We start from the raw sequence: 24,765 nt of genomic DNA, 5'->3' as shown, positions 1-24,765 counted from the left end.
GTATGATACATATTAAACATTATTATGTACGATATGAAATTTCAATTATTTAATATTAATAAAAAATTACTGTAATTAATTCTTAAAATGAAACTTCTTACATTTAAAAAATAATAAATAATAAAACTTGATATGTAATATATTTAAAGAAAAATTAAAACCAGAATTAAAAGAAAATTAAATATGTAATAGTATTTGATGAAACATCAAGGAAATAAAACCTTTTGAGGAGGACGTGAATTGGGATGATAAATATAATGAAGAAATCTTAATGAATTCATCGTCGTTATATTTATTTATTTGCTTTATTGTTATATGTCATATAATAGTTTTATATATATATATATCGCGATATCATAAATCAAATTTGAAAATAGGCTTTAAATTATAACAATGTATCCTTAGAGAATAATTGAAGCGCTCCCTGGAATATAGGTCAAAAAGCCCTCGTACGATTTCCATGAGCTTCAACATCATTATCATCATCACCATCATCATCATCAGCTTCATTGAATATGCGTGTGAGGACCGTTTCAATTACGGTATATCGTCGCTATGTATTGAACACTTGCCGAAATCCCCACCAAGAAAGATTTTCGAATGTTCAATCGAAATGAACATTTCATATATCAAGTGGTGTATATCTATATAATATTATATCATTACTAAGTCCAGCCGAGATAGCGGGTGACGTTTCTCTCTCTATGTACCTATTTTATTCATCCTTTCTTTCCTATAGTTATGTCTTGTGTTGTGTAATAATAACCATAATATAATAATAAACATTATTACCACCACAGCAATAATAGTATTATAATAGCACTGTCGCACTAGGGACGCACAGCTATATCTTTATGCGTTGGCGGCCCACTACCACTTTAACAATGAACAGTATTCATTGATCGAATAAGATTCAGTATATATAATATAATATATTATTAGTACAATATGTATTCGATTCGTGACGTTTCTTGTAACGCTTACACAAATTCGATTTCAAGAACCTGGTCATTTATGCGTGGCATTTCTGTGTACTCATGCGTATTTTTCATGTGGGTGCACTCGATAAAAACTCGCTAGGCAGGTATTACTACGATTAATATATGTTCGGATGTGTTAATCTGCTCGTAATAGGGTGTGATTTCGTTACGATGGTTAATCCTAATTAACAGTTGCGTTTACAAGAAAACAAAATGGGATTTGAAGATATATAAATCTACCAAGACGGCTGGACAACTGAATCTCGTAATTAGCAGGAATCGAGTTACTCGTCGTCATGTTCCCTTCGTTCGTGTGTCTTCGATCGTTTTACTGACGCAGCACCAACGTACAGTCGTTTATGCGGTTTGTACAATCGTACGTGTATGCAAAACAGCCGGGCGAAGAGATGATAAAGGAATCGAAGAAACATTCGGGCTTAGTAGTGGAAGTGACGTTTCAAGCGCGAGTGCAAAAGTGGAAAGAGAACAATATCCAGGTTCAAACTGAGTCAATTCAACGTCCAAGATCTCATCTCTTTCCGTCTTTCATTCCGGGTATGTCTTCTTCGGTATATCGCTTTGCAGCATTGGAAGTGATCGGAATCCCGTTTTACGAAGGAATTATTTACACGATTGTTAATATCTCGCATCCATATAATCAACAATGCTTTATGCAGCACAAATAGAAACGCGTGCTTCTCGATCTGCATTATCTCGCATCTATGTGTAGAAGCACGAGTGTCATCAACGTAAATAATAATAATTTCAACCGGTTTCGCAATTAATTTCTGCCACATTTCTAAATTATTTCTACTGCAGAAGCGGAAGTGATACAAGCGTCATCATGTTTATATCTGGATTCTCTCGCGATAAGTCGCAATCGGTGTGTTTCTCTATCATGCTATTCTGAACATCACGAATTCAGAGCATTTTCGATGATAGAAGAAAATCTTTATATATATATTAGTTAATCATCAGCGCGCTTATGTCAATCAATAATTAATAGCAGAGCATACAAAGCATGTGGCAAAAAAAGGAATCTACACAACAATTGGGTTCCTACACCGTGTCGCTGTTTTTCTTACTCACGGTGTCGATTGCTCTTATTATATTTTATATGTTGCAATTAATTAATTTCCACAACGTATTAATAATTACGATTGCATGAGGATTCGTCGTCTTATCATCTAGTATGACAAGTAATGTGGAGAAACCGTGTTTGAACGAATATATTGAGAGATAATATAATTTTATGCGCCTACAAATAATTAATCCAATTCAATATTCTATTGCTACTACGAATTTCAGATGCACATTTTGTTGCGTCGGGTGAGAGATTGAGACTATCACCGTGATGGGTTCACTCATCGCTTCCTAGTGGGCCCACTTGTTCCACGCCTGCAAGCAAACCAAGTTGACACATATTGTACGCATCAATTTCCTTGTTAACGCTCGTTACATTAATTTGGAATTTTGAAAGAAAACTTTTAATAAATAAAAAATAATTTTACCGGATGTTGTTTATCTTGCACAGCGTCGGGTATGCCCCACGCGGGTGGATCCATTTTATTCGGTTCGTTTGACGGGATTTCCGCTAGCCCAGGTGCCCCAAACTGTCCAGGCAACAGTGTCAATCCTGGCATGAGGGACAACGTCGCGGCGTTTCCATTAGCCGGAAAGGGTTGCTGCGTATCTACATGGCCCTAGAGACACGAAAGAGTCGTTATAAGTTATTGAATTTTGAAAAAGGAACACGAGTGTATTAAAGCAGCAACAACAACTCGGCACAATACGATAAAATGTAATAGATTAGTAAACTAGAACGTCCGAGAGAATGATTTGTTACCTGGAAGGTAGAGTCCATCATCGGATGAATCTCGGGTTCAACGTTGGCTAGACGTTGGTTGTAGGAAGGATTTGATCGAAACATCTGATGCCTGTCGATACCAGGCGCTAAGTTGCAATTAGTGGCCCAGGAACCGACTAGTTTCTCGTTGAGCATCCAATTAATGGACTCGGCATCCCCACCTGGACCACCCAGACCCGTAGCCGTGTAATTCTTCCATGCTCTCTCAGTGCCGATAGGTCGCGGCACCTTACGATCCTCGAGCTTTAACTGACTCATCTCTTGAGCAACCTGTCCCGGCGACGAGGGGGATATTGCGGGCGAGCCACCGTTTTCTAGACTGGTAATCAAATCGATACTGCCACCGGGCTGCGCGCCGATATTCGCCAGATGGTTGGAGAATCCCATTTGGCTCATCATGGGATCCTGATGCGGAGGGTACGTGCTGTGCGGCGCCGGTGCGGCGAACGGCCAGCGTGTCGATTGAGCGGTCGTCGAAATGCAGGTGTTCACTGCCGGCGTCGCTCGCGAGGGCGCCTGGTACTTTCCCAGCGGGAAATTTCCGAGCATCGCTAGATTATTGGACTGTATCGCGGACGGCGGCGGTGCTGGCACGGTGGCAGCGAATATATTCGCCGGATGCAGTCCCGACCCGGCGGCGGCGGCGGCGGCGGCGGCGGCGGCAGCATTGAACATCGTCACTTGCGGCTTGCTCGTGAGATGCATCGAGCTCGAGAAATCGGGGGCGCGCGGATTCAACCTCGACATGCTGACAGTGGTGTTGATGACAGAGGCAGATGGCGCGATGGTCTGAGCGAAACTCTGCATGTGCGGGTGGAACGGGAGCAGGGGGTGGCCGCCACCACCCTGGCTCTCGTTTGGCACCATCTTTAACAAGCTAGAGTTCACGTTCGGATGTTCGTATCCACCGCCACTGTTTGCTGCCTTGAAGAGACCAACATCTAACGCCGGCTGTGACGTGGAAGGTATCACGTGTGCTGCCGGTTGATGCGTCGTCGCGTTTCTCGACGTCAGATCTCCCTGATATACTGCTTGTCTATTGAACTGCGCCGCCATGCTCGTTCCCATGTCGATACCTTGCTGAGGGATCACGGGTCTAGCCACCGCTAGACTCCCAGGCGGCTTGTTGGGTAGCGGATGTTCGCTGTAGTTCGTCGAGGATTGAAATTGTGCGGGCTGCATAGGATTGTTGTGCACCGAGCAGGATGCTACATTGCCCATTACGTTATTCGAAGCACTGCTCGTAGCACCCGATTTGCTGGAAACCGGGGAACACATTGTTGTTCCACGATATCCTGGAGCTTTCGATGCGTCCACCTGTATTTGAAATTCGAAACTCGTTCATCATTGCTTTTATTACTTCTCCTTCGGAAAATGGCAATTAGTGCGATCGCGCTATATTGATATAAAAAAATATAATACACATACAATATAGAATACAAAAAATTTCTTCTTATCAACGAATAAATTTTGTAAATTTTCTATACACACATTGTCTTAATTTTAAAAATTGTTTAAATTTGGAAAGCTTAAAAAAAATGTTCCATTTTTAAATTTGCTTTAAAATTATATTTTTTTAAGGATTCAATTATCAAATATTCCGCGATAAATGTGGAAAAAAAGCAAATAATTCGTACCTGCGGTGGGGAACTATCAAACTTGGCCGTAGACGATCCCGAGCCCGTGTTCGATGATACACCACCACCAGCAACAGTAGCGAAATTCATACCCTTTTGAGATTCGTTCTCTCTTCCGCCCCACATCGATTGTTGCGTAACTTTGGTGAAAGTATCATTGAACAGCGAATACTCGAGAGGCGTACTGTTCGACTGTTGCTGCTGCTGTTGTTGCTGCTGCTGGTGCTCCTGCATAACGACGGGAGTAGTGCTACGAGCAGCTTGCTGCGATTGTTGTTGCGTCGATTGTTGCTGGGATTGTTGTTGCTGCGGCGGCGGCGGCGGCGGTAACGTTTGCGTCTGCGAAGATGCTACGGGCGGCGAAGGTGTGACGCGAATGGAACTGGCTGACGTCGAAACGGTCGAACTTTCTGGACAGTTGGTCGTCGACATAACGTTGCCCGTGGCCGACGACGAGATAGTGTTCGTTCCAAGCGGATAATTTGATTTTCCGGGATAGTGAGACGCCATTGTTGCTTGGGTAGACAAAGTGGACAGTGGTCGGCAGTGTTTGGGCGATGTACTCACTACAGACTGCTGTTGCTGCTGCTGGCTGGTTGTGTGAGCGATCGCCGCTGACGTGCCTGACATGACAGTCACAGTCGCGGCTTGCGCCACAGGCTTTTGCTGCTTATTCGTTGGTACGGTATGAGTGGCTTGCATGACTGTAGTGGAGCTGTGAGTCGAGGCAGTGATCTCGGACAACTTTGCCGCGAAAGTCTGCGTGGTGCTCGTCGTGACGATCTTCGTCCCAGTTCTACCAGCGGTCATGATCGCGCTCGTGTATGACATCGTCGTCTTGGTGTTGGACGAGGAGGCCATTTGAGCGGCCACGGCTTGCGCGCGTTTTTCCGCTGTACACGTTTGCATTTTAACGTACTGTATACTAACTACATGTTTTATAAAATAAGAACTCAATACAGAATAGCAGTATATAAATATAACAATAATTACGTCAACTGCAATTTCAATCAATAATTGCAAAGCTAGATTCAAATGTAAGAGTAATAGATGTAAATATTACCACAAATCAATGAAAAAATTAACTTATTAGTATAGATTAAATTTTTCTGTCAATACCAAAATAAATACGGTGTTACAACTATTCCTAGTAACAATTTTACTCATTTCATATTACCTGCAGCTACTAATCTAGGTGCTGTCGCACGTGGCAAAGAAGGCGTGAATGTGCCGGCAAGCTTAATGGTGGACGACGAGCGAAGAATCAATGAATTAACTGTAGATACACCTGATGGATATCCCGATTTGTTAACTTGATTGCTAGTTGTACTGGATGCCAGACTAGATGGTTTATTTACAGAGCCAACTTTCGTTTTATTTGTCTAAAATAATTCATAATTAATTAATTTCATCGCCCCGCACCTTAAATGAATTTTAATTTATAACATAGATTTCGCACACTTACAGCAACAGTAGACACAGATTTGTCCCAGGTTGTTACGAGGTTATTGAGCTTCGATTTTGAGAGCATATGCAATATATCCACTTCTGGTTCCTTAATAAGTGTTGTTATTAATGAGTGAGCTTGTTTCGTCGCATCAGAAGATCCCCTGAAAACATAAAACGTATTACATTAATAATATTCAAATTCATGTATTAATTATAAAATATAGTATAGTTTGTTTCTGTAATACGACGCACCATCAAATACTCACTTAATTGTAATAATTCTTTCGCCTTGACATTTACTTTGCTTTTCCACTTCAATATGCGCGCCTGTTGCACCACGAATAGCGTTTATGTTGCTACCACCCCTCCCTATAACTCGACTGATAGCATTTGGCGGAACAGATACCTTCTTAGAACGGAATGGTGAATTCATAAATCTTCCCGAATCGTCCGATTGTCCCCTATCGAAATCATATATATATCGTATCGTATCATATCGTGTGTGTATATATATATATATATATATATATATATATATGTACCTGATTCTATACATAAAATTAATTTTTTGTCCGAGCTATAAAAGTCCGCGTTAAAAAACATTTACGAATGCGTATATCTTACTTTCGTACAACCTCTTTCCATCCCTCCTCACGCTTTCCGCTTTGCTTCGGACTCGTGTTACTCGTTTTCGTCGATGTGTTCAGACTATCGCCATCATAATTATTATTGTACGATTTCTTGCCTTTGCCGGAAACGTAAGTCTCGTTACCAGTCGCTTCGAAATCCTCCCTATCAGCAGGATGTCTGGAGGACTCGAAAACTAATTGACCTTTAAGTTTCCGATCAGAACTGGTAGTTGTGGACGCTCTGGTGGTCGTGACCGAGGTTGTCGACACGGACATGCCACTGGTAACGTTAGTCATAATTCGTCTGCAAAAATTATCGCTATATAAGACAATATTGTATTAACATAGTTGGGGCGACGTAGTTCTATGTCATTTTAAAATCATATTCATTTTTATTCGTAACGCTTATTTATTCACGATGATTCATGATGCAAGACAGGAAGAAAAGGCGTTTCCTACTTACTTCTCTGAAGCGTTATTTTGGGATTTAGTCGATGTTGCTGTGTTTTGAGATAAATTAGTGTTTTGTGCGAGAAGTGTTTTGGGTGAACGCTGAGGAGATATATCCTTATCGTTATTACTGGGATTATTATTATTCTTCTTCTTTTTCTTATCTTTCTTCTTTTCTCGAGCTTTCACGTCGGTACTACTACAGCTGCCCTGACTATTTGCATCAATTCCACTATCACCCTCTTCTCTATCAGGATCTTCCGGGCTTCTGTTCACGGGCGATGGAACACTCTCCATTCTTTCATCGCCTGCCTCATGTTCGCTATCTTCCGCCCGATCGCATTCCTCATCGCCCGATTTTTTCCCGCTTTCTTCTTTATCTTCGAATGCTGTCTCGTTCTTTTTATATTCCTCGTGAAGTCTACGTTTCACTTCCTTTTTCTCCAGCTTCTTCTTTTTCTTTCTCTCACGTCTTCGCGCTGCAGCTGCTTTCTTCGATTCCTCTCTATTCTTTTCCATGTCGAGCTCTTCAAGTAGTATAGTAGCATTTTTGTTCGCCTTAGCAGCCTGAGTCTCTTTGGCAGCTCTAATCACTTTAACGCAGTCCTGACACTTTTCCAGAAGCTCTTTGTCATTGATAGTCGCTATATACCTTGTCATCTCTTGGTCACTTGGAAATTGCGTAACATGATTCACCATCCATTTGACAACCTTAATATGGCCTTTGCGAAACGCGGCCATCAGACAAGAGACCTAATTGTCATCACAAAAGATGTTTTACAATTGCTCAAAAATTTCGAAAGAGAGAAAAAAAGAAACGTAACCGATATTACATTAAATAACCTTTCCATTTTAAATATATAAAATAAATTATGCAAATATTTTTACCTTGCGATTATCTTGCGAGTCGATATCTGCATGCGACTGATACAGCATGTCTATAACACTAAGATGCCCACCGTTTGCAGCCAACCATAGCGGACTGTTCCCTTTTTTATTTTTTACTTCAACCTGGGTGCCTCTAAAAGAATAAGAAGACTGATTATTATTGTGTTCTTGTAAAAAGAAACCTGATAATGATAATGAAGTGAACAAATTACTTCTGCAATAAAAGTTCTACGAAACGGCAGTGTCCTTTATCAGCGGCGATAGTAAGAGCAGTATCACGGGATGATGGAACAGGTGTCGCGTTAACATCTGCACCTTTGTTGAGTAATACGCGGCCAACTTCGACATAGCCACCGCTTGCTGCTTCCATCAAAGGTGTCAAACCCGTCTTCATAAAAAAAATAAATAAATAAAACCATAATTATTTCGCATTGGTAAAATAATGTACAATCTCGAGTATTTTGATCAACAACGTAGTTCGCTAATCGAACTCCTTCAATCAAAATTTAACATACTAATCTACGTCTTGCTGTGCTTCCACAATATAATTATATAATACCGTACGAAAGCATGATCAAACGTGTATACGCGCTTATTATTATTTACATTTTGTATTATCTGAATGTTGGGTAATATATATTGCATTACCTTTGCTCGATGCTCAACATTGGCTTTTCGATCGAGAAGAAGACTAACAACTTCGTGTCTTCCTTGAAAACAAGCGAGTGTTAATGCTGTATTGCGGTTGGTTTCTATCTGCGCATTAATATCGCTGCCCATATCCAGTAATAATTTAACCGCCGCTACAAATTATTATTAATATATATTTTCTTATCTGTTTAGTACAAAAGTTATGCGAAATACAGATATCAGTTGCAATTTAATGCAATTAATTACATTATCAGATTAAATTGATGATAAAAATGATCAGAGATCTCATAATTAAATCATAATTTAATTTTTTACCTGTATGACCGTTCATAGCAGCTAGCATAAGAGGCGATATACCCAGCTTCGAACCTGTGCGAGAATTAATTTCGGCGCCGTGGCTAAGTAAAAGCTTTATTATGTTAACATAGCCGCCCGATGCTGCGAGGCTTAAGGGCGTGTAATCGGAAACATTGCGATGTTCTTTGTTCGCGCCACGGTTGAGCAGCAGTTCGACCACTTCGAACCTTCCGCCGCTGCATGCAAGCGATAATGGCGTATCCTTGGTACGTTCGGATTGCGCTTCGATGTCGGCTCCATGATTCAATAAAATCTCTACTACTTTCTGATGGCCAGCGGTCGCAGCCAAAATAAGTGGCGTAAATCCTTTTTTATCTCTGTGCTCTGTTATAAAAATTGAAATATTTTTACATCGTAAAATCTGGACCGCATAACAATATTTTCTTCTATGTTATGTGCTACTACATGTCGCATGATGACACATCTGAATTAAACAATAGCACATATGCTATCATTTAATTCTCAAAGATATATTCGGAAATACTTAAATCCCCCGATGTATAAATATTACGTCGTAATAATGTACATAATGCCATGTACGTGTATTGTTTTACTTACCTATGTCTGCACCACGACTGAGAAGAAGTTCCACGAGGTCTTCGTGTCCTCCTGCACACGCCAATGTTAGTGCTGTATCATGATTGCTGTCCGTTTCCGAGTCAACGTCCATACACGAAAACGACGTAGGTGGAACTTGATTGGTCGCATATCCCCCAACTGTTGAGATATCTTCGTCATTAACAAATCATTAATTTTTTCATAATTTGTCATTAAGAAATCTTTATTAATCGATTTCTAAAACTATTCTTGGAGAAATTATCGTTAGAGTCAACTCTCACCTGTCGCTGGGTCTAACTGATAGTTCTGCGCCGGAAAATTAGGAGTTTGCTGAGCACTGGCAGTTTGTTGTTGCTGGCAAGATTGTTGTTGCGGCAAAAGAGGATACCTTGCCTTTTTACCTTTGCCGGTCGTGGGCGCAGTGTATACCTGTTTTTTGTCGGGCGCGGCTACGTTAGCAACGGTCGTCGTGACCGGCGCTTGAGTCTGAGTAGCCACTTGAACTTGATTGGTGCTGCAGGTGGTGGACTGTGCAAAACCGCTCGACTGATGAGGTATACTATCTATAATCCCGGTAGTTCCGCTCACGGCCGGTAAAGTTTGCGTGGGAAACGCTAGTTAACAAGCAAGACCAAGTACAATTAACAATTATTACAGCACGGACACATTATTCATATCGATATATTTACTTATTTGGGAAGATTGCAGTAACAGCTGTGGCTGGAAAGTTTCGGGGTTCATATGCTGTATGCATTCGCGGAAGTGTATGCTACCTTGGCGAAAGCCCTCTTCAAATGCTCTGAGACGGTTTTTGAGCGCCGGATTTTGCAAAGATTGCGCACTTGTTAGTTGTAAGCCTGCTGATATGTCTGCCTCTATCTGGACGCCAGCACTGGTCACTTGTAGCGATGGTAAGGTCACTTGCAGCGATTGTAGTGTTGGAAGAGACACCGTTGGTACGGATAACACTGGGTCAGTGAAATATTCCTGGGACACGTGCGGACTGCCGCTCTGCTGAACGATTTGCGTAGTTTGCAGATGTTGCTGCTGCTGCTGCTGTGGTTCTTTATTGCTTGATACATCTAATCTCTTTAACTCAAGCTTTTCTTGATCTTCCGTTGCTACAAATAAATGAAAAGAATAAAATAATAATATACTTAAAAATCTTATTTTTACTATTTTTTAAGGAAGATATACGCACCATCCACTGCGTCGTCAAAACTGATGGAGCGAAAAATTTCAAACGCATCGTCGATAGGAATATCCGTGCCATCTTCCAGTTTCAGTACTCTTTCATTAGCGGAAAAGGTTTTGGATTTTTGGCCGCCAGTGAAGAACGCGCAAGTATTTTCTCTATACTTTCGTGCTAACTCGGGATCTACTTGTTCAGGAAGATTCTCTTGCGTTTGCTATTGAAAAAAATCAAACAAATGCATTTTACTATATATAACTAAAGCCTTGTCGAGATCGCGGATCGATTTCTAGCGTCGTAGACACGAGGCTTAACAAAGTATTAGTAACCAAGTATCTAACAACTTGGCTATTAACTGTGTACTGATTAATTTACTGTTATTACTTTAAAAATTACCAGGCTGTGTAAATGATGATGCGTAGGATGCAAGTGCGACATCAATTGAGTGGGCATGAGTATGTTGCTTGCACCATTACCGACTACATTGGTCTGTTGTTGCGATTGAGGCTGCTGTTGAGATTGTTGCGGTTGCGGTTGCGTCTGCTGTGTCTGCTGCTGCTGCTGTTGTATCTAAATCAAAGAGAAAGTGAACAATACTCGCAACAAGTATGCAGACAGGACAGGAAGTAATTTTTTTTTAATTCTACCTGCACTTGATCCAACTGAAGTTGCAGCTGTTGATTGAGTTGCTGCAATTGGTGCACCTGCTGTACCTGATAGGTGTGTTGACGCTGCTTTTGCTGATACTGTTGTTGAAGCCCAGCCATTATGGTCGCCTGCGTTTGCTGTAATTTCGCCATTGCTATGCCAGAGGCGGCCTTTCGCACATTTTTTCCTTCTTTCTTAGATACGGGTTTAGCTTTCGGGCGATCGCTAATAGCGGTATTCTGGCTGACATCGCTGCTCGCAGTGATAGGCGATTGGGAAACGGCTATGACTGTCGGAGGAGTAGAGATGCTCGGTGGACTTGGTGTGGTCGCCGAGGAAGAAGTAGGAACAGTGATTAGGGACATGGTACTAGCAGTTGTAGCAGGTAATGGCGCAAGGGACAAAGGGGGTGAGGAGGGAAATGTATTCGTAGGAAATGTTTCCGTCACGGTCGGGGCTACGGACAGCGTCTTCTGGAATTGTTGCAAGCCCATTATTTTACCATCTAGGTAAGCACTGCAAACCAATGCTGCATCACTATTTCCTTGGTACGATAATGCACTGCCGGCCATGCCAGTCGTACTGCAAACTAAGCCTTTCAGGCAAAGTAGGTGCGTTGAAAAAATATATTCGCTTATACAGATCTTTAATTTCGAGTAAACAGGTAAAGTGAAAAAAAAGATACCATGAGATGACGTTGTCGACTGAGCTGGTAAATCGATGTTAAGCATTCCTGGTAATAAAGCTTCTGTCTCACTGGGATCTTGCTGCGGCTGCGGCTGCGGCTGCTGAGGTTGAGTTATGATAGAATTTCGAGAACCAGAGAACACATGCGCCGCAGCTTTCATTTGTAGTTCTCGGTCTAGCCTTTGGAAGCCATAATTACATGGCTTGAAAGAGAAAAGACACGATGATAAATGTAAAGTGCGATACAGTTATAAAATATAAAATACTAAATATTCTTAAACTCATAGTCCATTAAAATAGTTGAATATTAAACAAATTTTGACTCTTTTGCGAGGAATTTACTGAGAAATTTTATCGAGAAGCACGCAAGTACAAGGACATGTACATATCACATCAAACATACCTGTAATTCTTCAGGTATCTGTTGCTTATGAAGGACTTGATTTGGTCTACTACTTTTTCTTTCAATGACTCCCTGCGTTGACGCTGCCGGCGTCGGACTAAGACTAATATTAGGTTCCGACAAACTGGTAAACCCTCCACTGCCCTTATCAAGAATATTGGTATCGTCCTTGGTGGTAGCGGCCGATTCTCCTGCAGGTTGCGAACGTACTTGTTGCGCCTCGGCAGAAGTAAGGCTCATGTCGGGCATCATCGTCACTGATCGATTCTTTCTCAATAACGACTTTTGCGTATTGTGTTTCGGCTGAAGATTTTGCGCTTGCTGTTGCTCGGCAGTTTGCTGCTGTTGCTGCTGCTGTTGATGTTCTGATTGCGTAGAGGTTTGTTGGGGATGAGGAGGTACGTGTTGCTGATGACTTATGTGCTGCTGATGTTGCTGTTGTTGTTGAGGCTGTTGTTGTTGCTGCGGCTGCTGTTGTTGCTGCTGTTGTTGTTGTGACAATAACATAGCAGATGTGGGTGCAGCATTATGTGGAGTACTCATCATAATGCTATGAGGATAATCCAATAAAAGTTGGACAACAGCTGTGTGACCACCTTTGGCTGCTTCTATCAGCATGGTAGAATTATCCTGCAATACAGTTTATGAGGTTACATATTGATATATAGCTTTATAAAATATCAAGATATGCTTCATGCAAGTTGGACACACATTTTCGTTCTATTATTTAATTATTTGTCCACTGAATTGAAATGTACAATTCTCGATACCTTGCTCTTCTAAACGCAATTATCAATTAACATTATTGCTTCATATCAATACTAGTATTGGCAAATTGTGACGCAATTACCAATTAACATTATTGCTTCGTATCAATACTAGCATTGGCAAAAATTGTGACAATAGTAAATCCAAAATAATAGGGAGGGATTCCTTATTAAATTATTTAGTAAGTAGAATTCACCGTGGAATTTAGAATTAAATTTAGAATAAAAATAAAATAAATTGCAAAGATACAATAAATCTTAACTGTTTGAACGCCAAGAAACGCGAGCGTGATTACGCTGCTCCTGTTTTACATCTGCGAATAACAAGTAAAAATAAAATTTGGTACGTAGCTTATACGTAGCTTTTTTATTTATCATATTTAAAAGTAAAAAAATTTTTAAATAAAAATTAACCTAAAACCGCTAATCAATTACCAAGTTACAACAGAAACAATAGCATTGATCGTCAAATTTGCTGCAGAGTCTTGTCTGACATTTTTCCTACATATATCAGAACCTGTCTCTGGCACTCAAACAATTTAATATTAAAAGTTGATTTTTTGACGAGAGTCCACACTTATGCGAGTAAAAATATATAATCACAAAGCAATAAGTTTTCGAGTGCTGTCTTTTCGACACTTGTGCCTACTTTTAATTTATGAAACGGGTTCGCAGACTGCGCAAGAAGTAGTTCCACTACTGCAAGATGACCACCAGCGCATGCCAACGAAAGAGGTGTGTGATCATTGTTTGTTGTTTGTCGATTAACATCGGCACGCTTCGATATAAGAAACTGGACAGTACACAGATGGCCAGCCCTGCAAGCCTTCATCAGTGGAGTTCTACCCCCTTCAGATTCATGTTCCTGTAACACAAAATAGTGAACTCAATGTATCTCAAGAAATTTGAGAAGATGCACATGAAAAAAAATAGTTTTAGTATTATAATTGTTAATAAGACACTTACAAGATCAGCACCAAATTGTAACAGAAGGTCAGCAACATCAGTATGGCCGTTTTCACAAGCATACGTCAATGCTGTATCGCCCGTTTGCGTCTGTGCATGAACATCTGCTGCGGATTCCAATAAATATCGAACAAGATCCAAGTGTCCCTCCTGCGCAGCTTCCATTAACGGGGTAGATGCTCCCAATTCAATGTCGGCTCCTGCCTTGATTAAAAAATCGGCAACTTCGAGAAAGCCGCCGCAACAGGCCAAGGTAAGTGCCGTTTCCTGCGTTTCCTCCGTTTGGGCGTTGATGTTCGCACCTTTTTTATTAATCAGAATCACTCATATTTTAAATCCATTAAATCACCAACATTACTATCGACTGTTCGCTCAGTTAAAAAGAGTTAAAAAGGTCACTCACCTTGGCTCAAGAGCAGAGCAACCATTTCTTCATGTCCCTCTCGCGCTGCTTCCATTAGTGGTGTGTACCCCTCATCGTTAACTTCTTCAATGTTCGCTCCACGTTCAATCAGCAGCATAGCTAGATCTACATGTCCTCCACAAGCCGCCAGCGTTAACGGAGATTCGAAACTATCCGTCGGCATATTCACTTGGGCACCTGAGTCTAAGAGTAAACGGGCCACTTCTACGTGACCGTCCATAGAAGCTTCCATCAGAGCGGTATGCATCTCGTCTGTTTTATGTTCCTGTGATAATCAAATATATCAATCACTAAAATTATTTATACAATTATTTATACAATTATCGAATTAAAAGTGCAACGTGACACGTCTGGGTGCGAGTCGTTCACACGAGACAGAATTTCTGAGGGAGAAGCGATTGCTAAGAGCGCCACTGTTGTAACTTTACTGTTACTGTTGCAGCAAACAATCGCTGTCAATCGAAAGACCGGCAACATGGCGCATCCAATCAGAGTCGATAACATCGTCCCTTCCTTTCAATTTTACCGTCCTTAAAAATCCTTACTTAACCTTCACTGTAGCTGAGTCATGTTGTGTGTGTGCGTGTTATGTTTACGAAAGTAGTTCAGATTTAAGACACAGTGTATTGTGACATGTCATTACATGACACAATGACACAGTGACATCTAATGTAGCATAACATATTGTTATAACGTACAACGTCGCAGATATTCGCATTAAAAGTGTAGTTTAACAGTGAAAGTTTTTAACAGAAAGTTATTAAAGTTTTTAATTGTCATCTTCGTGGAGAGGTAAAAACAAATGATCATACCTGATCTGCACCCGCTTCCAGCAAGAACCGAACCATTTCCAAGTGCCCCTTGTAACAAGCCAACGTTAATGCGGATTCCTTAAATTCGTTGGAATGAGTATTAATACCAGCGCCGTGCTCGAGCAAGATCTTGGCAACTTCAACGTGTCCGGCGCTTGCCGCTTCCATCAGGGGTGTATGACCGTTCTCATTGTGATCTTCAACGTTGGCTCCCGCATCTAACAAGACGCGCACAACTTCTTTGTGTCCGCCAGCACATCCGTACATAAGGGGAGTATTACCTATAATTATTATCCTTAGTCGTGATGGAGAATAATAATAACCTCCGTGATATTTGCGAATGGAAACAAGAAATGATTCCTCTCAAGCCATGTAAGACGAGAGATGCGCATGAACAGCCAACGTATACTTTACCTGAAGTAGACTGAGCATTGACATCCGCACCATGTGCGATCAGTAGGCTCACGATGTCCACGTGCCCTGCACTGGCAGCTTCCATGAGCGGGGTACAGTCCCCCTTGATACCACGGTCTTCCACATTGGCGTTCATTGCTAAAAGTACCTGTTTCACACATAAGGAGAAATGGTACGATAAACAGATTTATTTTATCAATTTATGGAATAAATTTCGTATTAATTTCCTTAGTCTATAATTGCACGATTAGAGCGCCAACTTCAGGTTAATGATTCATATGACAATTGTATAAACAAGGAAAAAAAAGTTGAAACATAAGATATTGATGTTTTATAGAATTTTTTATGTAAACGGTAAACATTTCTCGTGATTGATCTATAAAATATTAACATATTGTTGACGGAAGACGTAAATTGGCGTCTTGCATTTTTTAAACGTTGAAAACGGGAGATAGCAATAAAAAAAAACTACTAGCATTATTATTAATTCTACTCAGCAATTTTTAATAAAAGATTTCGTTTAATAAAATATTTACATTGTTTTGAATAGATGCATGCATAGTTGACATATTTTCCAAAACTGTGCAGGACAAACTGAGGCAAAATTTATTTCACAGTGTACCGTCAACAATGTGTTAAGATAATTAAAATGTTATCATACTTTTAGCCAAATAAAGTTAATTATTAAATATTACAGCTTGCAATTATTAGGCGTGTAAATTAATTCGATGCTTTTTTGTGAGCCTTCGTTCACTTTCTCTTTTTTGAAAGGAGATACGTCAACTACCCGGTAGATGGAGAAGAGTATTAGAAAACGATGCCGAAAACGATTTTGAAAATTGATATGCTTATTACTCTTTTGTAATAAGGGCTCAATTTTTTCAAAAAAGGACATCGAATTAGTTGGCGTAATAATTAGTTGATTAATATATATATATATATATATATTAATTATTATTAGGTAATTAATATATGAAGATATAAGCATACTACGATTTATGTTAGATATATGTTAGACGTTTAGATAATTGGTTAGATAATTAGCTAGATAATTAGAAAATAATTACAGCTCATATTAGTTAGATAATTAGCAGATGTGTAACCATTCGGATGTCAAGCAAAGCCAGATTTAGTTTTGAAATAAACAGTATGCTTGTGTATCGTGATGTGTTGAACAATATTATTCTTATAATGTCTGAGTGACTAATCTAAATTTATTCTAGTAATACAATACTATATGAATAAATTTAAATTATCTATCATGCTACACAATAATAAGATAAAGATAAAAGTCTTAAGCTTGTAATAATAATCTTATTATTTTGAATCAATATCTAATACCCCAGTGTAAGTAAGAAAGAAAGGAAAGAATAGGACATTCCTGTGCAGAAAATTTATCTTTCATTATCAATTTTGTTACTGTTTTTCTTATGGACAACTTTTTGTATGACAAGGAATACTGTCAAATATATTATTACATCCAAACTGATATGATTCACAGATTAATATCATATCAATTTCGTTCAAACAATCACTTTCAACAAGTGCATCGAATGAAACGTAACACAAAGTAAAGCATATCCTACCAATTTTCAAAGTGATAAAGGCCCTCTTTAATACAACTTACAAAACATAAATTTATGCGGGTTTGCAATTAAGCTTTATTGATCACATAGAAAAACACGAATACACAAATGCACGCACACGCACACGCACACACATCCCATATATTCTATTTAGTGAGAATCACAAATGTTAAACGTGTGTACCGAAAATTATTTACCCACACGTGTAACAATGAAGCGCATCATGCACCACGATAGAACAATGTCACACAAAGAATACTTATTTGCAGGAAAAGAGTGTAGTCATATTTTGATCCAAACCTGAGCAAGTTCGTAGTAACCAGCCGAACAAGCTAGAGAGAGCAAACTTTCACCCTCCTCGGTAGTTTCGTGAACGCTACGGCCTTCCGTTAACAATTTGCGCACGGTACGGACGTCCCCGTCAGTGCAGGCTTCGACAAGAGAACGCTTCTCGTTCGGTGCGCGTGGATTGTCACTGCGCATACGTGTTAATGCTGCGGCAGCCTCATCCAATGCACAAGAAACGCTAGATGTTAAACGACGTAGCACTTCGTGGTCAGCCAAGTGCTTTCCATCACCTGATGACAACTTCCCAATACCGGCTGCTTCGAGAAGTGCCTCGAGACGCGCTTGGGTTTCAGGATCTACAGAGCGCTCAGAGTCCTCAGGCAATAAGAATTTCGGTGATTCTGGATGATCTTCGTCTAAGTCAGCTTGCTCAATTGGAAAACACTCCACCTACAAATCAGAAAATGTCAATCAACGAAGCTCGATACGTGAAAACATAATGAATAATAATTAAGTAAGAAATAATCAGTTGTACTTGATATACAACTTGGTTCGCAGTTTTATCGCGCGTTACACGTACTTTATTCGCATCTACGTTATCACCGTGCGCCGTTATCCGCGATTGTCATTGACGAATGTACAAAGGTGCGAGTCGCGCGAGTCATCGCATCGAGATTTCCGACTGGCTAAAATTGTTGAGCAAGGGGATACTCGGCGGCAAGCGGGGATACTTTCCAGGGAATCATCCGTCATGATCTCGCGCGTCCCGCGATGGGCCGCGTCGCGCGACACAGTCGCGACGGTGATCGCGAACGCGAGAGACAATAAACGCAAATCGGGAACACGGGTGAAAGTATAAATACGTGTTTTCTAGGCGAGCAGCAGCAGCAGCAGCTGGCTTCGCGCGGTCGGCGAGCGGGACGATAAGTGACGATTCAGCGTTTAACACTTATCGATAGTACGTGCGCGATGCTGTTTCTCTCGTCTCGAGAGAAAAGGAGCGGCTCGCTCGCGACGACAGTGACGCGCTGGGCAGCACTTCCACCATCGTCGGGGACTCCGCGCCTCATTATCGCGCGACCTACACGAACCTCGCGTCCTTCCATTTGTTCTCTCTCTCTCTCTTCAGCTTACGACGATCAGCCGAGGCAGTGCGAGAGTAATGATCACGATGATGGCATATATCTCTGGTAAACGTGATCTCGTTCGTCTCCTAGCGCATAACGAGGGCGATCATCGAGACGCTCGATGATCGGGACGCAACGATGTCGAGATTCTCGCGTTCGTCGTCGACGCGCAGGCAAACGCGAGACGAGCCGCGCAAGTATCGCGGAACGGAATAGAAACACCGTGCGAACGCCGTAGTAGGAGGATATAGAATAATATGGTGGCTCTGCTCACCGTAGTCGTCGTCGCTTCCACGCACACGACTACGAGTGGAGCACGTTCACACGGACGCGGGGGAAAAGGACAGACCGCACGATGATGCACACACGTACGAACGATCAAATCGACGGCGAAGCAGCCAGGAGACGATCGATCGAAGCGAACGAGTCGATCACAGTCTAGAAGATTAATGCGATGGCTGTTTCATCGGCACGCGAACAGTGCGGACAGTCGCGAGCAAGAACGCGACACGGCTGTTGCGAGGGGGAGCTACCAGGTGGCGCAACGCTCGCGATGCGAACGAACGAACGGTCACGCTCACGGGCTCCCACGTATACATACACGTGCATACGGTGTATGCACGTGCTATGACACGTCGCGTGCAGGGCATGGGTTACACATGCATCTGATGTATCGGTGTTACGTACGTGCGACGGTAATACCCAAAGGAGAGTGTCTTCCTCCCCGTTTTTGTTAAAACTCTGCAATATTATATATTTTGATGCAAAAAGGAAAATCATCGCTCTAAAGTAGAAAACAAGTTGCGGAGAGGGAGCGACAAGGGGGGCAGTTGCCCCCCCCTGGAATTGAAAAATTGCCATGTTAAAATTCTAAATCATGACAAAAAGAGAACAAATAAATAATGCACAAATTATATATCTAATATAATAAGTTTCGAAATTAAAATTTAGAGTTTCCGATCTTTAAGAGAAACCTTGAGGTTTCGCCCCTTTAAATTGTTTTCTGCGAGCGCTCATGGTTGCGACCTGTATTCGTACGCGAATCGCGATTATGGTGCGCGCGAGCGGCGCGTGTGCGCGTGCCTCTGCGATGCGTGCGCTGGAATCTGGCAGAGTGCTCTAACCAGCGCGATACGCGTTCGCGTCATCGTAATACGTTCATTCTTCCCTTCGTCGCGTTTTCTCTCTCGCTCCCTCCCTCTCTCGCTCTCTCTCTTTCTCTCTGCCAGCCCGCACACACGCGGATACGCCACAGGGATGGGAATGACATTCGAATTCCGCGGCTCTGCGGTCACATCGCGGCACTCTGGACGTGAGGTTAAAGGTAGAGATCGTTTCGGAGCACACACGCACATAGGCACAGACACACTACTTGTTCGTCGTGTTACACACTACACAGTAGAGAGAGAGAAAAAAAATAAGCACGTTGAAGATGGTAGAACAATGGGAGTCAGGCGAGTGACAAAATTACGAGAGGTGGATGCATCGAAGCGAAAGCGGGCGAAGAGAGAACGATGTATTAATTAGCTGCGACGACGCTATTTTAGCATACAGCGATATATATATATATATATATATATATATATATATCTCCTGGTTACGTAAGTAGCAGCATACAAATTCCTCATGTTCTTTCTTCCTTTCTTCGTCCATTTCTCTGCAATTAAGCCATGCGAAGCGGCCATCTACGTGCAAGCACCTTACGGCATCTAGCGAGGAGCGAAGACACCTGGTGGCACCGAACTCTACGTCGGGCAACGAACACGGATAATAGTAATCCCGGAGGGTGGGACGTAAGCCAGGGGGGAGATACGTGAGGGGGGCGGTGAGGGGCGTCTCGACGCCCTCGTGCGATCGCGAATCCCTTCAGGATCGTTTCTACCTACGCCCGTTGACGTTAAGTTACAGTGCAATGCCTTGAATTCTCCGTTATGTACAGTTTTAATTTTCTAACGTTTTGTAACAATTATTGTGCAAAGTTAAATACAAATTTCTTCGTACACACACACACACACACACACACACACACAGATATTACATACATATAAATCTTGAAAGAAAGGAAAAGCTGGAAATTATAATTGAAACGATCTGATCTTAAATTATGGCATGCAACGTGAAAGAAATTATTTCGATTGTGATAATGGCTAAGCTGATGCTGATATCGATCGATCGATAGATGCAATTGTATTAAATAGCTAAGCGAAATTATTTTATCTTAATAATGTTACGTTTATCTAAATCGACATTTTATTTACAATATAAAATTTAAATTACTGACAATACCCTAATTTGGAAGACACATCTTCAAATAGATTCGTATTGAAAGAATCCTACTTTATTCACTGGTGTTACATACGTAAGCTCAAGCACTTTTTTATAGATTGCAGATAATTCTTTCTGCAACTTCTTGATGGACAATAAAACTTTGTCGAAATTAGTTTTATCAATCTTAGTACGATTGGCTTTTAAGTGGCGATTAATGATAACGTTGCACTAATTTGCACCGAATCCCAGAGTAGCTGTTAATATCTGTTTTACGTTACACATCTATTTACGATCCATCCGGGAAAGGGAAACGGAGTTAGTTGAGGTTAATCGAGAATGGCCGGAAGTGTGACGAGTTTGACTTCGAGTGCATCTACAATGAATAATTCTAGATAGGCAACTCGACGATTTGTTCTTACGCTTCTGTCACAATGTGGACAAGCGAATGAAATGATTGTAACCAGAATTAGCGTTTGTGCAAGCGGACCCATAGCCCCGATCGTGTCACCAAGCTTAGTGGTTAATTTCGAGACGACTACGTATTCTTTTCTAGATTAAAATTTATGTTTTCATATAATATATGTATATGTGTATTGCATGTGTGTACGTGTGCGAAATATATGTATATATATATAAATCAATATTGTGCAGGGTAACTAAATTTTTCTAGTTTAGCGCTAGCTCGCATCGACGTAAATTGCGATTCTCACGATTTACTTGACTGCTCCTAATTTCTCGAAATTATTCTTAGCTATCTATACACTACTACAGATGATAGACATAGGTTGTTCTTTTTTCGCTGCATCTTCTGAGCTAGTGCAACAAGTTGGAGTGAAAGAAAGTATATTTCTTTCATTCCAACTGATTGCACTGGTTCAGAAGCGCAGCGGAAAAGAAGAAACCTTATAACTTCCAGAAAAAGAGAGACGACTCACGCTTGACCAGTCGCACATTATCGATGCATCTTTGCTTCAGATTTCAATAAACTGATTTGGATCACTCTCAAGCGATTGTAAAGCAATCTTCATAAATTCGTACGTAACAATATACAAGCTTAAGGGGATGCTGGAGCTGCTAGTGAACTATTTTTTCACTATAGCGATGGTAATTGCAGTTTCGAAAATTCTCTTTATTGCTTGTGCAGAATAAAAAATCCTTTTCCACAAATGAAGTATAGATAGAAAGAAAGCCCGCTCTACAAGACTTTATATTCAAAATGGAAAAAAGTTAAAAACTTGCATTTGTCTTTTCTAACTTTTTTCCATTTTGAATATAAAGTTCTGTAGAGCGGGCTTTCTTTCTATCTATACTTCATTTGTGGAAAAGGATTTTTTATTCTGCACAAGTAATAAAGAGAATTTTCGAAACTGCAATTACCATCGCTATAGTGAAAAAATAGTTCACTAGCAACTCCAGCATCCCCTTAATGCGGAATCATTTTGGAAAATTATGAACAATATTAACGATGACATTATTATTGCTTTCCCGTTAAGTACTTTCTTTCACAAGTGCATCACATATGTATGTACAAACAAACAAAATATAGGCACAATTTTACGTACAAGTTTGTCGAAATTATCATGGAACTATCACAATGGTATCGCGACATACACGTGTCTGTGTGTGTGAACAAGTGTGTACAATATATATGCATACATTTAAACGTGTGCACACAAACGTGTCATGCATAGATCGCTGCGATCGATCGAACGTGTAACGTAACGTGCGCGTCCACGCGTAATATACTGCCAATATCCACGGGTGCTTGGAGATTATCGCAGGAAGCGTTAGCGAGAAACGAGAGGAGTCGAGAACGTCGAACTCAGCGCGTAACTAATTCGAGACCGAGGTGCAGCGTTTTTTCCGAGAGAATACCTCGCAACGCTGCGAGCGTGTATGCACACATCCGCTCTGCAATGACAATTACGAAAGCGAGGTGCTACGTCAATGACAACGCCGTTACACGACACGGTGATAACGACGACGGTGGAGAGATCGACGCCCGCGCAAAAAATCGCGAGTCGCCGATGCGTATTCGCGAGGAAGCGTGCCCGCGACACTGCGATTCGATTCGCGAGGACTATACTCGCTCGAGAACGTACGACATGCACACACGACACACACACACGCACACGCACACACCACGAAGACGACGACACACACACACAGAGCATAGCTCCTACACTCAGGCGCGCGCACATACACGCATACATTCTCTCTCTCTCTCTCTCTCTCGCTTTTCTCGATCTTTCTCATTGCCTGTCTTCCCGTCCATCTCTCTCTCTCTCTCTCTCTCTCCCTCTCTCTCTCTCTGGCTATCACATTCCGTCCCCGAGCACACCGTGCTCATGGATATCTTATCACGACGTGTTAGCGGTCCTCTCTCTTGGCGTTTACCTCGGCAGCGCTGTCCTCCTCGCTCTCCGACGAGTCTGTCATAAGGCGCGGCTGCAACTCGGAGAAGGTTTCGGTTTCCGACTTCGTGGGACTCGAGTTCGAAGACTGGGGGGTCGACGAGGTCTTCCCAGTGTCGTGCTGCAGGCTCGATGCTGCTGCTGCTGGTGTTGCTGGTGCAATTGGTGCTGCTGCTGCTGCGGGTTGCTTTTCGTGCGTCTGGCTATCCGAGGTCGTTCCTTGTGCTACATTCTGCATCTTTACCTTCCAAATAAATCATATGACACACAATTATGCCGCTCGAGTATCCGTATCGCGACGAAACACACCACGTACACGCGACTCGCTGTACGACTTCGCGACAATGAGCCTTTAAAAGCACGGTCGCCGTCATTCACGTAAGCTAACACCCGCCATTTCTACTATGGCCGACGACGATGAGAGAGTCCCGGATGCCTCCTCTCGGCTGCTCGCACATCCGTGATTGACTCGCGATTCCGTGCGATTCGACGAACCGCGGCGGCACCGTGCTGGCGCGTAACTTCAATTGCGCGCGAGTTCAATTGTGCCGCGCGCCCGTCGCAGCCCTTTTCCCTTTAAAAGAAGCTTTAGATCGCCACACGTTCGCTGAATCGCATAGAAAAGGAAACACTTTTCTATCTCAATTATTTCAAACGGATTAATTATGCTCATCGAAGTTTTGTTAATATTAATCATTGTTAATAATGATTAATAATAATTAATAATAATTTAAACGTAGTAAATAGAATGCGTGGGCGGGCAAGGGACGAAGCCCCTCCCTTCCATAGTTCCATGTCCATCCCAAAAAGTTCTAAGCCTATCCCAATCCATTACCAAAAGACGAAATATTATTGGTGGTAAATAACTTTGTGGGGAGAGGGGAGAGAAAAGAAAACTGAAACTCTGGAAGCCTCGGCAAAATTTCAATTTTCTGTTCCATTCATTAAACTTATGTTGTTATAATAACTTTCTAATAAACAAAGAGAATTGGCTAAAATCTTATACATAAAATTATTTTACATATATGTATACATATAGGTATATAATTATTAACATTAAATTTTTGATATTTTTCTTGATTTTTATAAAAGACTATCAACGATCTACAAATGTGTTTTAATTTAAAAATGAATGGAATTAATTGAAACTTTTCTGAAAGTTATTTTTATGTTGTATATTATAAATAAGAGTTATAACACATGAAGAGGGAGAGAGAGAGAGAGAGAGAGATGAGGAGAAATATAAAATAATGTAATAGATATTACAATTATGTTAATATTAATATATTTTTAACATAATGTA

General features: G+C 41.3%; 1 protein-coding gene across 3 annotated transcripts; it reads right to left on the bottom strand.

Annotated features, from left to right (window-relative positions):
* Positions 1–729: 729 nt before the first annotated feature.
* On the bottom strand, positions 730–24,518 carry LOC105281422 (ankyrin repeat domain-containing protein 17). 3 transcript variants are annotated; one of them, XM_011342669.3, is made up of 28 exons: positions 23,446–24,518; positions 17,666–18,103; positions 15,780–15,927; positions 15,366–15,646; positions 14,533–14,818; positions 14,130–14,431; positions 13,813–14,028; positions 12,397–13,026; positions 11,992–12,196; positions 11,306–11,901; positions 11,055–11,228; positions 10,668–10,875; positions 10,156–10,587; positions 9,748–10,080; positions 9,467–9,637; positions 8,867–9,232; positions 8,549–8,703; positions 8,113–8,288; positions 7,901–8,033; positions 7,026–7,765; positions 6,558–6,866; positions 6,200–6,394; positions 5,950–6,094; positions 5,662–5,866; positions 4,485–5,377; positions 2,827–4,164; positions 2,492–2,683; positions 730–2,378 (listed from the first exon to the last, which is right to left on the bottom strand). In XM_011342669.3, exons 1-28 carry the CDS (start codon positions 23,698–23,700, stop codon positions 2,355–2,357), a joined length of 9,546 nt encoding a protein of 3,181 aa, XP_011340971.2. In that variant the 5' UTR covers positions 23,701–24,518; the 3' UTR covers positions 730–2,354. The 3 variants fall into 3 exon arrangements, with proteins under 3 accessions (XP_011340971.2, XP_011340973.2, XP_011340972.2); XM_011342671.3 differs by having other exon boundaries at positions 10,240–10,587; XM_011342670.3 differs by having other exon boundaries at positions 9,467–9,625; positions 23,446–24,517.
* Between the last annotated feature and the right edge of the window lie 247 nt (positions 24,519–24,765).

The sequence above is a fragment of the Ooceraea biroi genome, chromosome 3 (assembly GCF_003672135.1).
Source record: "Ooceraea biroi isolate clonal line C1 chromosome 3, Obir_v5.4, whole genome shotgun sequence".
Lineage (NCBI taxonomy): Eukaryota > Metazoa > Arthropoda > Insecta > Hymenoptera > Formicidae > Ooceraea > Ooceraea biroi.
This window is presented reverse-complemented; position numbering and strand designations above follow the sequence as displayed.